Raw genomic sequence first — 16380 nt, forward strand, 5'->3', positions numbered from 1 at the left:
ATCGTTCTGTTTAAACAATTTTTTATTCCAAATTACTGTTCCCGCTGTAGAAGAAACTATCACAATTTTATCGCTACTTCACTTACAAGATAAAAATAATAGGAAATCTATATATTAAACTCCCTCAATTGAATCAAGAGAATTAATAATTGAAAAAAAAATCTCTAAACTTTAAGAAATATCCTATTTTCAATGAAAATAGCAATAAAGGCACTTGGTAAATATTCACAATGAAATAACCTCACCAATTATTTGGAATATCAGCAAGGAAAGGTAAAAAAAATAAACATAAATAGTAAATTAATCAACTAGAATGGTATAATGTAATAATATACAAAAAATAAATTGAACAATTAAATAAACTGCAATAGAAGAATAATTACCTTATTGGCATATTTCCGGGAGGGGAAAATCTCGTGGTCGTCATTTTCACGTGGTCGCGGCAGGAAAATTTACGTGGGAGTGGAGGAAAATATTTGTAACAAAAAAAAAATTTAGAGAGAAAAGGTCTGATTTCGCACTTTTTCACACAGTCACACCAAGCGGAGGCTTTGGCCCCAGCAAATCCGCCAATTTCTGCTGATATGTTGCCAACATATTCTGATCAGTCACTCCACGATTTTTGCAAATTAATTGTAGAGCATTTAAATATTGCATTTCGGTGAATTGGGCACCTTTCTCCACAATTTGATTGAGAATTTCCTGCAACAGCAGAATAAAAGTGTCATTCACCACATTTCACGCAATTGCACATCGAATTGATGCAATTGCTCAGCATATGACCTCACCTCAGGCTTCATGTACAGCATTTCGTAGAAATTTCTCGCATGATCCAACGCCACCTCGCGCGTTGCCGTGATACTACTCAGTGTCTGTTGGAGTGCCTGAGCATTTCTGCACATCCTCTGGACACTCACCTGATCGATCACTTCCATGGAATTGGACGCCATTATGAGTATTCTGGCCGCCAGATGGGCCAAACCCTCAAAGATATATTTGACTTTTCGCGGATGCAGAGTCGAACTGAAGGCTTCATCCATGTCAGACAGGACTTTTGTGAGTTTCAGCACCTTTGAATCGGGTTCGAGATTGTCTCCCTTGTGGAAGTCACCCTTTGTCCTGTCTGACGGATATGAGCGCAAATAGTGGAAGCACTGAACACGCACTTCCAGATGCAGCACCAGGAGGCACGTATTGGCCAATTCATCAAATTCCAGGGCCAAATTCGTCAGCACCTTTATCGTACCATCTTGTACCACAACGGGTGATATCAGTTCATTTGACACCAATCCATTAACAATTGGCTTTCGCAGATTATTGGCAAATTCTGATATTCGACTGGAGAACCATTCCTGGAAGAGGAACATTGTTGCAAAAAACTGTATGCAATTTACTCTTTGGGCGAAATTCCCAAAAGCCTAGGACAACTTTCCTAGGTTCCCGGGATTTAGGGGACTGTCTGACAGGGGCCACTATCTGTCAGTCGGTAACATGGCCCGGAAGAGTCCAGATAGGGGCACAGAGCTGGATCGCTACCAGGCAATTGGCCGCGATAAGCCTTGGTATTCCTAAGAAATCTTTCAGGACTAAGGCCCGACATTTCATTTTCTGTCTAAGCATAGAATTCCATTATTTCACAGGCATTGAATTCCTGGGAGTGGATTAAGTAAGTAAGTGAACCCGGTGAATGATTAACTTGACATAAAAAGGGAACATTTCACTAGTGAACCGCTAAAATGCGATTATAAAGGCGGTGAACGATTCACTTTAAACAGTTTTTTGAGGTTAGATTTTTCACTGTCATTTGATGGAGTGAAACTGGAAGTGAATACAATTTTTAGGACAAAAATACATTGCAGAACCGGAAGTAAGGCTTTTTCACATAACTAGTATATCATGTGACTCGAAATCATTGAGTTTATAAAGCATTTAACGCAAAAAAATTGCCAAAATATAATTTATCGAAACACTGTTTTCGTGGCACGTATAGAGTATTCACTTCCGAACAAATCGAAAAGATTGACAAAATTTCTCACTCACGTTAACAGACACTGCTCACGAGTTTGTACACACTTTGTAGTATTTTAACACCAATTTCACTCTATTTTTGCTAAAATATCGCGGAAAACTTAGAAAATTTGTGAAAAACTACATGGCCACTGAACAAAAACAATAAGTGTTTGACGTCTTCGAATTCACTCTAGCAGTTTTTCACCGCAACTGATTCACTCACTCATTCATAATCACTTTTCTAGCAGTTGTGAATGTGAGCGGTGAATCATTTACTTCTGAACATTTCATCAGTGAACGTTCACGATTTTTACATAACCCACCCCCTGGTATATGTTTAAACCTTGATATCGCAACACGTAAGCAGTCCACCAGATTGGCGGAAGGTTATTACCAGTTAGATATCGACCAATCTAGCCCTTCAACAACTCTTTTCGGTCATTTTAAGTTCGGAATAGCATATATCACAACCATCAAGATCAAACATTCACCAGTATTTGTCAATTCAGTGTCTACTATCTCATCGAAACCGACAACCCGGTCGATTCTATCCTCAATAAGGGCTACCAATGGCGGGGACCATTAGCGTACACCCATTCCGGCCTAGCAGTTTAACCTGGACTGGTCACATGTCAGGGAACACTTGAACCCGTCCAAGAGGCCGGTAACCCCAAAACAAGTTCTTCCAGGCTCCTCTGCCTCTTGCAGTCCCAGAAGGTTTCAAGCCTGTTGCCCAGAGTTGTAGTAGTCTCACTACAACACCGATCTAGGATAAGGCATGAAGGTCCTTCAGTTAATCGGTCACCAACCAGGGGCCGTAATGACCTCCCGTTCACCATCTTTCAAGACCCCAATGCACAACACGCTCCTACTTCATTGTCAGTCGAAGTTATGATCTCTCAACCCGAAGAAGTAACTCCTCGACTCTTAGCTCCTCACGAGCGGCTACGTTCCTCACTCAATCTCGGCGTGTGATTCCTTTAACCGCCCGAAGGTACTTCATTTCGACAGTTTGTAATCGTGATCTTACTCTTTCCCCTCGTTCAGTAATAACCTTCACGATCTGAGAGCTCTCTCCGATTAAGGTATTTTCTGTACCGATTCAAAGGTATATCAGAGAGAACTTACCCAAAAACTCGTTGGAAGTTCAAACGTTCAAACCGACGAGTTACACAAAAGTAAGCAAGTTAATGAAAAGGACATTTGTCTTAATAATATTGCGCAATGCAAACGTTCTGCGAAAAGACACTTTTTGCAGCAAACGTTTACACATTTTTGTTGACATTTTTTGACGATTGAAGTGTCAAGAATATCTAAATTCGAACTGACAGAACAATCAGCGCTATAGCGGCGAGTAAGTGAACTTGCACTTTAGGCTTCAAGTAGATATTCGAAAAGGTGCGGCTTGGCTTTGGAGTAGCTTTGTCTCTTCGAAAGATTATTACTGAACGGAGCTTTTCGGTAATTATCCAAATCTCATGACTATTGTTGAGAATAGGAATGAACACATCTTTGAAAACCGATAACTTAGCAGAACGACTAAGTTCGGCCTTCCTCTCCAGGCTTCTGTTAAGATCCCTTATTACTGCAGAAGCCTGGCCGATACGCAGTTTGAACTTCTCCACCTGTTGCAATGGGACTCCACTAACAAGTAGAGTGCATTGTACAGGCCGTCGAGAGATTACCATCACCTCCAACGTTCACCTTCATACCCGTTACAGCACAAACATTTACAAAACGGTCATGTGCGTGCTGCAACTCTTCAAATAATCCTAATTGGCTTTGGAGGGCAAGGGGAGAGGTGAAGGAAAAACGAGGGATATGTCAACGGTCCTTTAATTGACTTCTGTGAGGGTCCCCCGGAGGTCCCAAGTCTCTATCTCTAACGGTTTGACCTCTACGCTTAGTAACGGCCGGACGGACAGACGGACAAAGAGCATGACGTCATTTCTCAGAAATCGTCAGAAACGTGAAGATTTGCTGAGAAAAGTGGTCTCCGGGGGTGGAAGGTGGAAATTTTCAAGGGTCAAGGAGTTCCAACGTTTCGTTCGACAGATCTTAGATGGGGCTACAACCGCTACGACGTATGTAACCCTTTTTCGGGAATCGCAAGCTCAGTAACCTCACTTTGAGCCTTCCCATGGCACACTGACTCTACATACATGGCTCCAGGGTGCCATACCACGCACTCTGAAGCAGGTCAGGGAGGCAACCTTGAGATTGCATTACGGAAGGTTGCCAACGACTTTAAGAATGACATGATCCCTACTTTGCCGTTGTCTTGCGGATTGGATTGTCTGAAAAATAGTAGAATTTCACTACTCACCATGCTTTGCTGAAGAATAGCCAACTCCTTGAGAACTCCAACATCCGATAGAATCTCAAACTGTGAGATCCCTCCTTCGCAGAGATTGCTGGTCAGCATTTCAGCTTCCCGGATATTTCTCTGTTGCACCTGAGCCATACTCTCTTCCTCCGACATTTCATAGGGATTCGCCCCAAGGCCCTTTCCAAACTGCTGCCTCCTCATGTTGGACATCTTGAGATCCGTCCAGTTGGGAAGGGTCTTCAAGAATCTACTGATATCGTCATCCTTGAGCCACGCTACACTGTAAATTCTCTTATCCTCAGTCTCTGGCTGAACTATTCCTCTGTAGGCCGCCTGACATGTTTCTCGGTACGTCTTGAGGAGAGCACAGATCATCTTGAGCAGATCTTCCGAGTAATTCGGCAGATCCTGTATCAAATTGCTCGTCTCCCGGATTCGACTCTCAACCATAACCGTACTCTGCAGCAAAGGCCTATTGAGACCCAACCTCTTGATCTCATCCGGACCCACAATTGCCTTCCAGGCATCCTGGGTCTTCGACAGTGACTCAATGGTCATCTGCAGGGATCTATTGTGCCCTCGGGCCAGGAATGTCTCTTTGACGTGCTGCGCCAGAAATGTATGCAACGAACACTTCTGTCCCGTCTTCCCAATCGCCTCAATCTCAAACACATAATTCATGAGCGGCAGGTAAATGGTTCGGATTAGACTGAGATCTGGCTGACAGACCAGAAGCCGTTCTCGCTTCTTCTTGTCCGTACTCGTGTGACCCGGATCGAACACAATGGTCTCATCGCAGGAAATGTCTGACAAATTTCTACGATGCTCCTTAGCATCTCCACTAACACTGACCGTATGAGCGGATTTATCAAATTTAAACAGAGTTTTTTTGTGTGGCATCTTCCGACGACTAAAGTACGTGTTGAGATTGGTCGATTGCTCGAGGAATGTCGATGGTTGTTGCTCATCGTTGGTCGGATTGTCAATGTTCAAGTAATCCACAAGAACATTTTGCACCTATTGCAAAAGCGAAATTTACTAAGGAACCCTGAATTCGACCAATCGAACAATAATTCAGAAATAAAATCACATATGCATCTATTCACCAAATTCAGGAGTGTGACTTAGTTCTTTCTTCTCATCGGTAGATGGTGCTATCTGAGTCTAATTGCATCGAACCTACTGCTAACTTCATTCTACAGCCATTATAGGCCTAAAATGGCAGATACGTCATTGAGTGTTCAGTGCATAGATTGTGTTTCACACAAAAAAGTAATTGCGGAATGTTTTACGGAATGGATTTTATTCAAAGGTATCTGCAGTGTTTTGGTAGATTACTGACGACAATTAGTATAAGAAGGTCAAGGAGATGAACTCCCTCCGGATTCGTCATGGGGTGTAATCCTTTCAGGACAGGAAAAGACAAAATTCTTTGCCAAAGCTTTCGACGCTTCAACGCGTCTTCCTCAGTGCTCAAGTCTATGATTTGTCTCTGAAAACTTGTCCACACTATCTATCCATTACTCCAAATGAGGATTTACAGGGAAACTTGGGAATTCGGCGCGGGTACTCCCTTCTTGAACATTGATCTGAGACCAACTTAGTATCTACAGTGCAGTAGACTCTCGCTCAATCACGATTGACTCAAGTTTGATTTTAAAGCAAATTTGTTCAAATTCGCAGTAGTTCCTCTTGGTTTATCGCGATTCTTTATAGTATATTTAAACGCTTTTTGTGGAATTTACAATGATTTTGATGCTGAAATCTCTCGATAATTTGGATGACATTTTGCCCCATATGCCCGATTGAGAGAGAGTCTACTGTATATAGAATTCTTGTTGACTTTTACGGCAACGATTCTTTCTTACATACAACGTGCAGAAAGTGGTTAAATTGCTTTCAGAATTTTGATATTGATGTCGAAGTTAAAGAACCCTCTGCAGATTTAAGCGATTCAAAAGGATGCAATAGAAGACGCGGGTGTTCGGTCTATTCTTTTGTTCTTTCCAACGTTTCAATCCTGGGACTGAGAGAATCCTCTTAGGGAGTCTAAATGGGAGTAGGGTTATAATACGACACATAGCCTCTTCCCCTCAATTCCTATGTTCACTTCCAAGCAGGCTAGATGCCTGCTAGGCCCTGGTACACTCAGGTGAGTGATGGAAGATTGGGTAACCAATCCAAGGGATCTGGTCCTTCTAGAGAGAGTTCGGCAAGGGGATAAGAACCAATCTCTCCGTAAAAGCAAGATAGTTACGAAAACTCGCAAGGAGCCTTCGACAGGATGGATTTTGTGACAGCAACCGCTACGTTCTGGACTTTGCTTAGACGTTGCTGACGGAGAGTCGCTAGAACTAGAGGAGGTTAATACGAGAGGTCCGGTCTCTTAAAGGGACGTTGCAACCACCTAAGTAAGTAAGTTTCGATCATGGATGGGAACTTCTTCAGGGCATCAAAAATCTGGAAAAACAATTATCTAAGAAATATTTAGAGCGCTACTTTCTGCCAATTCTAGGGGGCCTCAATGGATCAGTGGATAAAGCTGTAGCTCTATGACTGTGAGGTCTTGAGTTCGAGACTAAGCAGCTGCAGATTTTTCAGCTGCTGTAATAGTCTCGAATTCGTCCAGTGAATGAATAGGAAAGTAATGCCAATACATTGACAGTGAACCGCCTAAAAAGAGAGGTTGGTATAGGAAATAAGTTTCGACATGCAGAGTTCAGTCGAATACAAATACTCATTCACTGCCCAGATCCACAAACCAAGGTTGGTTTACCGTGATGTAAAACGCGGTACTGTGTGTATCAGAACGCACACAGAGCACTGTGATATGGAGCAGATTTACTCGCCTTGGGGGTTAAGATAGAAGGGGGTTAAGATAGGGGAGTGCATAATGGGCCCAAATAAGTGGCCTGGGTTCAGCGGTTCCGCAAGGAATATAACCGACCCATAGACAAATCTTAAATTTTCTGCCAATTCTGCTTTCGACTCTTCATAATCCGTCGCCTGGGGAAGGGTCTGAGGCAACATCATTCGATGACTAGGTTACTGACTAACCAGGTGATGAACAGGTTAGTGAAACAAAGCTGTATTTGACAGAGCGATTCAACCAGACAGAGGTACGAAAGGCGGATACATTGAAACTATGTGGCATAGCACGGTCAACACAGCCGTTCAACGTCCTCCGAGTCTGCAGTCAGGAGCCACGCTCTCAAGGCCGGTCCGTTAAAGGGAATATTGTAGGATTCAGTTCTTTTACAATAATCCTAACGGCTATTCTTTTGAAAACCGTGTGTGATTTCCCTTCGTGGTTGTAAGAGAGTATCGTGAATGCGAGATGAAAAAGAGTCAGTATTGATCAGACCATAGAAAGGGGAGCATCGAGCTCCGTGTCTTGGGTCTTGCAGAGTGAATAATCGGTTGTCCCGAGACCCAGAACTACAATATTACCATGGACTAGGCCATTGATTGTAAGTAGAGTTGTGCAATTCATAGATCTTCTATAGTGCTCGGATAGAGGTCTCGGAATCATAATGGGTTTAAAACACCTTGCGGAATTAGGGACAAACAGGACATCAGGATTGTCTCCACGTCCAGCGAACAGCTCAACAATGATGAGCACATCTTAGACTTGAAGGACAAACAGCCGCTATACAAGGACAGATACGACAACCCAGGAACGAATACCCCTGTTTGAACACTGTTCAAGGAACGTGTTCGGAACAAGGTCCGCTTCAATATAAATCTTTACGGCGTGGGAAAAAGCGTACGCTGTTGAATAAATAGTTCTCTATGTTGGCCAACGCTTTCTGAACATTTGGGAGGCCGCCCGCCACCGTTGCGTCTTGTCGAACAGGGAACTCTTTCGTTGCTGGGAAACTACCTGGAAACGTTCAAATGACAGATCCTACCCCATCCACTGCAACTAAAAACCACAGAACCAAAAAAGAAATCGTTTCTTTCCTTTTCAGATGAGTTCGAACGAGGAATTCGTACCATGGCCGAACCTGCGTGACAGAAAGAACTTATTCACACTCCTAATATTTTTCTGCATTCGTCTGACAAATGACAGGGGCACCTTGCTGTGAGAACCATCTTTTAAAAGACATAACCTCAAAATTTCGACTAAGAGTGGATTCGGCGCCATCTATCACCGTAGGGTTGAAACACTGCAGATGCTGCTTTAAAATCAAAATAATTGTTTTTTGATCACTTACCACAATCTGAGCCTGATTCCAATAGTCCACAATGTCATTGTTCTTAACGTTCAACTTGTATCTCTGGATGACATTGGAGTAGTTCTTGAGGAGCAAACTCTGCGTCTCAGCCACAATTTTGAATTGCTTGAAGAGTAACTCGAGCAATTCAATAAGTGGATGCTGAGGCGTCGTCTGACCCTCCATAGCCGGCACCGGAGGTCCCAGTGCCACAATATGTTGCGTCGTCTTGGTCACAATCACACTCAGTTCACTCTGCATTTGTACTTGTATTGTCTCCAGTGATTGAGGCACTTTGTTCAGCAAAGCGAAGCATTCGGTAATGATGCCAATGTAGTAAGTGGAATTGAGTTCAGCATCAACCATTTCTCCATCTTCGAGAATCTCCGTTTTGTCCACATCGAAGGCACCCTGCTGCATCTCAAACAGTGCACGGCGAACCTTCGAATTGGACTCTGCCCTCTCAGCAGACTTCCTCAGCGGATTCCGCTGGAAGGGACTGACAGCGTACGAACTGTTGCGTCCCGAACCCTGACGCTGGAAGCCCGACAGGAATTCACTGGTATTCACGTGATACAGATATTTCGCCAGTTCTTCCAGCAATTTCCCATACAACTGATTCTTGCGCACTTCGAGATCGTGACGCAAATCATTGAGACCCTCAACTTCTTTGAGAGCACCTTCACCCACGGCAATTGCCGATGTAAGGGCCTTTGTGGCGTGCAGATACTGACGCTTTGTGGTATAGGCTGTGACAATTGACGGAACTTTTCGCAGTTCATTTCTGCAGGGAGAATTATAAGAACAAGGAATTCAGGATTAGCTGAAATTCTTTGCAATTTCAGCTAATTGCGCTTAAATTGAGGTTACTAACAAAGATCATTGCAAATTGATGCGTAACGCACAAAAACCTTTGTTTTTTCAACGTGGTTTTTTCAATTTGAGTTATGCTGAAGGAGACCTAAATACAGTAGACTCTCTCTCAATCGGGAATATGGGGCAAAATGTCATCCGGATTAGCGATTGAATTGAGTATAAAAGCCTTTGTAAATTCCTCAAAAAGTGCTCAATTATAAAGGATCACAATAAAATAGGAAGAACTACAGCGTATTTGAGCAAATTAGCTTCATAATTAAACGAGAAAATTGTCAACAAAATTTGTCGCCCGATTGATAAAGAGCCGATTGAGTGAGAGTCTACTGTATAGTAATCTCGTTTACTCTCACAGGTCGTTAAGAAAACGTGTTTACAAAACAAAAGTTATTGTGCGTTGAGCATAAGAGAATGAGGTTATGTGATTAATTTGAAAGCTCGATTCGTTTTGCAACAAATGCTCTTTGAAAAAATCACATGGTCAGTGTCAAATGAATAAAAAGGTTCTCGTTAACCAGTAACAGGGATGCGGTAGAATAACCTGTTAATTTAGGAGATCTGACCTCGATATTCCTCTTATTCAATTCTCGGTCCGTTCTTTTTTAGTTCATTATTTCTCTTTAATTACTTTAGTTTTTAAGTCGTTCATATGTGGAAAATTTAGTTAGACGTAAAAATACATTTTACAGGGGTCCTGGGATTATATGTACATTTTTGGTATCGAAGAAAATTCGAATAAGCTCAAAATATTTCTCTGGAATAAGTTACAGTAGTCTTTTAAATTCGAACGCTTGGGGGATATTTTTGACATTTCTCACCTCCCAAATTCGAACGATTTTTTTCAAAACTAATGAAATTTGTGTAAGATTAAATTGTACTTTGAATAAAATTCTCGTACCTTCTCACAAGGCTTAGTGGTAAGATACTTCTTTTTCATTTTATACAATAATAATGTGTGTAAACATTCAGAAAGCACAAAAATATGATTTTTATTCATCCACAGAATACGATTTTTTAACATAACCCCACAAGTGACATTTTGAATCCAAACGTCGTTCGAATTTGAGAGATTCAGATTTGAGAGACTCTACTGTACATTCAGCTCTTCGTTATCCGGCACTTCGATATCCGGATGACAGCTGTCAAACACTGACGGTTAATATATTAAAAATTTTCTTTTACAAAACATTCAGTTTGCCCAGAGTGAATTAATGTGTTATTTTCATTCTATCAAAATTTTTGACACACAATCGTGCTACGATATTAAGCATAAACATACCATGAAGAAAATTCTGTTGTTTTTCGACAGAAAATAAATTCACATAACACAAAATATAAAAAACCATTGACTAGATTAAAAAAAACCTAAATGTCATTGTGTCCCTACGTCAGCCGGATAACGAAGAGCCGTGTGTACAGAAATTCCCTAATTCAAAACATTTTGGCGCCATTTTTTTTTTGTCAAAATTCGGCGCTACCCACCCGGCAAATTCTGCAGAAATTCGTCAGATTTAAAAATTATAACTGCCGAAAGTTCTGCAGAATTTTGCTCTAAGGTGAATCCGATTGTTGTATGAAAATTCTGCAGAATTCCTATAGAAAAATTTATGAATTTTCGCAACTCTCCTCAAAAAGTCGTTCTGTCAAAATAGACTTCGAATATTTTCTTTGAAATTATTTATCAACTTGGTAGAATTTATAATCACGATTTTCATGATATATTTTATATATATAAATACTGTGAGAGCATGCTGTCTATAGGAGAAGGATTAAATAGGAGTATTAAACATACTACCGACCGAAAATTCAGCATTTTTTGACAAATTGTACCAGAATTTTCTCGAGTTGAGGGCTATAAAATTATTTATTATTTATGAAAAAAAATATTCTTTTAATTTCGAGAAATATATTTTCCTCAATTTTTGTGGTAATGAATCGGTAAAGTATCGGTAATAGGTAAATTTTAAAAATATTGATTTTCTAGTTGTTTATTCTTCCTTTAAGGAAAAAGAACCTGAAGAAATTTCTAACACTTTTCCGAATTGGATTTTCATGCTAGAAATTGGCTTTTACGAATTTAAAAATTGGTAAAAATTGTTAAAACTAGGGTATATGTCCTAATTCAAAACCATTTTCAGACGCATTAACTTTGACAGAAGATTCAACACATTAAGTTCATATTTTTTCTGAAGAGAATTACATAAATTTGCTCCTTGTCTCTTCTAAAATGTTACTGTTTAGTGAAAATTCTTTAGATATAATTTGAAAACTTCTTAAATACAAGAAAAACAGTCAATTTATTGTGTTTTTCATTGGAAAACATGGTCGATCGATGAAAAATTCGATGGTGAAAAGGTACACTTTTAATTTTTCTGAGAAATTAAGAAGTTAAAATTTGTGAATATGATTGGATTTTAGCCTTATTTGAAGCAAAATTAACTAAATAATGAAACTGAGGTATAGAAAATATATAAATATAGTAATTAAGTACTGTATTTATCATGAACACAGTGACGTTTCCATTTGGAGTAGCGAAAAGTTTCCATTTGAAGCAGGTTTTGAATTAGCTTAATTTACACTAATTAGGAGACTTCTAAGACTTTCTCAAAGGAAATACCGAGAAATTAATTAAAAATTTAATAGGAAATGCTCTTTTGCTCAAGTTTAAAAAACTTTTCTGCACCCCAAAAAATCAATGTTAAACTCGTTAAACCGATTTTAATTATTCCGGATAGATTGGAAAAACTTGAGGGATCCCTTAAAACTTTTTAAGGAGACATTGTAGCTTTTCTTGGAAAAGTTTACCGAAAGCTTCCTTATTCGAATCAGAAAAAAATCGGATTCAAACGAATTTTGATACAAATCGTTTTTGGAGATGCGGTTCTAATTCGAAAACTTCTGAACTTAGATTCCAATAAGAAGTCCTTCGAGCGAGAGAATGGAAAGGATGAAGAGAAGTTTACTTACATTTGGTCAAACATCTCCAGGACATACTTCTGCTGCACGGCGTCCGTCCAGAGCTTCTTGAGCTCTTCCCGGCGACACCTGAGCAGCTGTTTGCAGGCATGTAGATTCTCCTTGACCGTGTGGATTTTCTCACGTGACATTGTGACATGCGTGGAGACTTTTCCAAAGAGTTGCATAACCTAAAATGACCCAATTAACCCCATGAGCCCCAATGCATCGGAGACAAGGAGAATTAGCCCAAAAGTGGGCGTTTTTGACTACCTTTGTGAGGTCACCATCGTGCTTGGAGACGAGTTCATTGAGGAGCTGATCGCTCTTCTTGAACTCCCTCTCAATCTTCAGCTTCTCCTTCTGCCTCTGTTCATTTGTCTCACTGGCATCGAGTGTCTTGATCACAGACACCAGCAGCCCACAGCCAGTCTGTAAAAGCGTTAGGGAATCAAATGAGTCCGGGAGTCCGGATGTTTGACATTTGTTCCACCCACAAAATCCGCTAAATGGAAATTATGCTTTTCTGATAAGATTCGCGTGTGATAAGGTATCGGGATTGACTATTTGGATTGCTGGTGAGTCAGAGCAGTGATTGATGTGGCATTTGATGGGGATTCCGTGGGGATTTCCTGGCCAAACTCACCGTTTCCTTGGAGTATTTTTCACGACGGGGTGGTTTGATGGGTGGCGGTGATGATTCCATTTTTGCACGTTTTAGGCCACAATTCCCAACAACCCCCAGTGTCCACTGGCAGCCCGATGGTCAGAGAACACAGTGGTGGTGAGAGATTGTGCGGAAATACCATAAAATCACTGGAAAATCACTATTTTAGAGTCCACCCACACTTCCACTGACATTTTTTATTTTTCCACTGTCATACTAGTTTCCAGTGTTCACCACCAGAGGGTCGAGATGGCGCCAGCGCGAAAAACAAAAGTCCAAAAGCCAAACAAAAGTTAGACGCGTTACTCCCGTTACTCGAATAGAAGTCTGTCTCTAATTGCACGAAAAACAGTGAAAAATCTAGTGAAAAATTAGGAAAACTTAAGGAAAATTGAAGTGAAGATAAGAAATACATCATACTCTATAATTTGAAGATAAATTCGTAGGGAAAATAAGCGAAAATTCTTTGAAAAACCACATTAACCATTTCCATGGCGTCTTGGCGTCAGAACTTTTAGGCTTGGGTTTTTATCTTGGAAAATTCTTATTTATCTTTTCTTACTTAATAGAATCAGGGCCGTTGCTAGAGTTGAATTTAAGGTAGGGCATCCGAGGGGTTACTCATAAGAAAAGAAATTGACTTGCGTTTCCTGTTTCCAGAAACACGAGGAATGTTTCTCCGTTTCTGTTTCTGTTTCTCCGTTTCTGTTTCTATCGCTAAAAAAAATTGTGTTTCTCTCGTTTCTTGGTGTGTTTCCTCGTTTCCAGTCGTGTTTCTCGCGTTTCTAGTTGTGTTTCTGCGTTTCCATGCATATTTCCTTGTTTCTACTTTGTTTCTATCCAAATTTTTATCCAGACATTTAAATCCGTAATTTTCTTTCAAATTTGAAAAGTTTTATCGGATTTTTTCTTCCCAATGCAGAAAATTGCCCGACTAAACACATGTACATTGTGGAATTTGTGTCGCATCAGGTGTTATGTTAGCTCAATCTAGCATGCTTTTTATGTAGAATTATTTATCTATGTCTAAAATAATTTTATTAGAAATTTAGACTGGCGATGGCGTATAGTAAATTAAGCTAATTCAAAATCTGCTCCAAATGGAAATTTTTTGCTACTACGGCTACTACAAATGGAAACATTATTGTTTTCACAATAATTACAGTACCAAATTATGATATTTATATAGAATAGATCCTTGTCTATCTAATTGTGAACTTCATTTAGTCATAATATAATTTTAAATTATAAAAAAAATTAAAATGCTTCAAAAATGTAAAGTGTTCCTCTATACTCGACCACTTCAATATCAGTGTACCTCTACTCGACCGCCTGGGGTTCCTCTACTCGACCGCCTGGGGTTCCTCTACTCGACCACCCATTTTTCTTAAAATTAAACAAACCACAAAACTATAAAGTCACGAATTTAACTTTGGGTTGTTTAATAAATCATAAATAGCACATAAAATTTAGTTAATCATTAAAATAAATAGAGAAACTCACTTTTATGAATTCATTCAAAAGTATAGAACAACATTCAAGTGAAAAAAGCTTCACTTGCTATGATTCGTCGACCGGTCGAATTGAGCAACAAATTATTTGAAATGCACTTTCAATTTTAATACATAAAATTAATCTTTAACTTAGTCATGGTACTAAAATTTTTGCACAAGTAATAAAGATGAGGTCTTCAACTTGCGATTAGACTCAAAATTGGAATACTCAAGTAATCTGTGAGGATAATACAGTGCCCGCTTTGTAATCCGGATGATTGGGAGACAATATGACAGATGTCCGCTTCGTAATCCGGATGGATTTTTTGAATTTGTTCAACGTCTCGAAAATATAATACAAGATTTTTTTGTAGAATTAGAATAAAACTTTTAAAGAAGTGTAAAAAGGCACAATTGGAGAAGTCTATTCTATTTATACTTTATTTATTGAACAAAAACATCACAGGATAGTTCATTTTCATTTCTGAACATGCACTCATACATAACCTCAAAAGTATTTTAAATGTAACCGTCGAGAACTTGTCCGGATTACGGCGATCCGGATTAGAAAGCGGGCACTGTAATTGTAATAATTCTTTAAGAAAAAAGTCAAGAATATCAAAAAGTATACCGTAATTTAATGAAAAATTGCGAATTTTTATTTAAGAAATGCCTTAACGCTCCATCTTTTTATGATTTTTCAGTGTTTTATGGTCAATTTCTATGATATTTTCAGTGATTTGAATTAATTATGAAATAATTGATCCTATGATGTTAAACCCTTCGATAAATATTATTGTAAATGTAAATAAATTGAATAACTATTTCCACCGGTCGACTTGAGGAACTCAGGGTGGTCGACTCGAGGATACTTTACCTTAAATACATAAATAATTTTGTAATATTGCAACAAATTAGCAGTATAATATTTTTATAGGGTCCACATAGTAAAAAGAAACTTACAGCTATACTGCTGACAAATCGGGTAATTTTTGCATTTCAAATAGTTAACGTTTAACACTCTCAATTGAAAATTTACGTTTCCATGTTTCTATCCGCGTTGCCTTGTTTCTGTCCATGTTTCCGTGTTTCTATCCATGTTTCCGTATTTCTATCCATGTTTCTATCCAAGTTTCAATTTCTTTTGTGTTTCCGCGTTTCCAGAAACATTTTTATGTTTCCAGCTACGTTTCCCCGTTTCCAAGCATGTTTCTCTTGTTTCCAGTAATGTTTCCTCGTTTCTCGGCCAAATGGCTTGTGTTTCTCCACTGAGTAACCCCTCGAGGGCATCTGTATAGTTAAAGGTAGGGCATTAATCAAAATTTTTGATTGATCTACTTTGGTTAATCGATTTTCGTTCACATTACTTGAATGAAAATTATTAAAGAAACAGACAAATTTTAAAAATAAAATATATTATTCTAATTCTTCGATACATAAGGGGTTACGTGCGGGGTTACACTCTTAGAAAAAATTAGTTAGGAGAAGCTCATATGCAGTTATTAGAACTATAAAATATAGTAAATATAGGCCCAACTTCATATGTAGTTCGGGTAACTAAATGAAATAGTTGACCAGAATTCTGCGTAACTCTTGCAAAAGTTGACAGAACTATATAAAAATATAGGCTCATGTATTTATATTGGTAGTTATGACTAAATGAAATTCGTTACTGATATTAGTTGCAATTATCAATTTCATTTAATTAACACAACCATGTAATATTTTGTGAAATCTATATGAAATAATTGCCATAACTTATCTACCTAAATATTGCCTTTCGTTCTTATTACTAATAAAATTGTTATGAAAAAAATATTTTATGATTATTGTAAT

The 16380-nt window shown here is 39.1% G+C and overlaps 1 protein-coding gene across 1 annotated transcript; it reads right to left on the reverse strand.

Moving 5' to 3' along the window:
* Positions 1–296: 296 nt before the first annotated feature.
* Positions 297–13269, reverse strand: LOC129802146 (exocyst complex component 4). Its single transcript, XM_055847743.1, has 7 exons — positions 13031–13269; positions 12658–12816; positions 12397–12575; positions 8557–9340; positions 4337–5356; positions 789–1352; positions 297–702 (listed from the first exon to the last, which is right to left on the reverse strand). Exons 1-7 carry the CDS (start codon positions 13088–13090, stop codon positions 526–528), a joined length of 2943 nt encoding a protein of 980 aa, XP_055703718.1. The 5' UTR covers positions 13091–13269; the 3' UTR covers positions 297–525.
* Between the last annotated feature and the right edge of the window lie 3111 nt (positions 13270–16380).

Source organism: Phlebotomus papatasi, chromosome 2, assembly GCF_024763615.1.
Source record: "Phlebotomus papatasi isolate M1 chromosome 2, Ppap_2.1, whole genome shotgun sequence".
Classification (NCBI taxonomy): domain Eukaryota; kingdom Metazoa; phylum Arthropoda; class Insecta; order Diptera; family Psychodidae; genus Phlebotomus; species Phlebotomus papatasi.

Excerpts from the sequence above, each read along its gene's own strand:
- LOC129802146 (XM_055847743.1), bottom strand. The coding sequence starts at position 13,090 with ATGGAATCATCACCGCCACCCATCAAACCACCCCGTCGTGAAAAATAC. Across the intron at positions 12,576-12,657 it reads ACGATGGTGACCTCACAAAG|GTTATGCAACTCTTTGGAAA; the intron begins GTAGTCAAAAAC and ends GGGTCATTTTAG. Across the intron at positions 5,357-8,556 it reads GGAATCAGGCTCAGATTGTG|GTGCAAAATGTTCTTGTGGA; the intron begins GTAAGTGATCAA and ends CTTTTGCAATAG.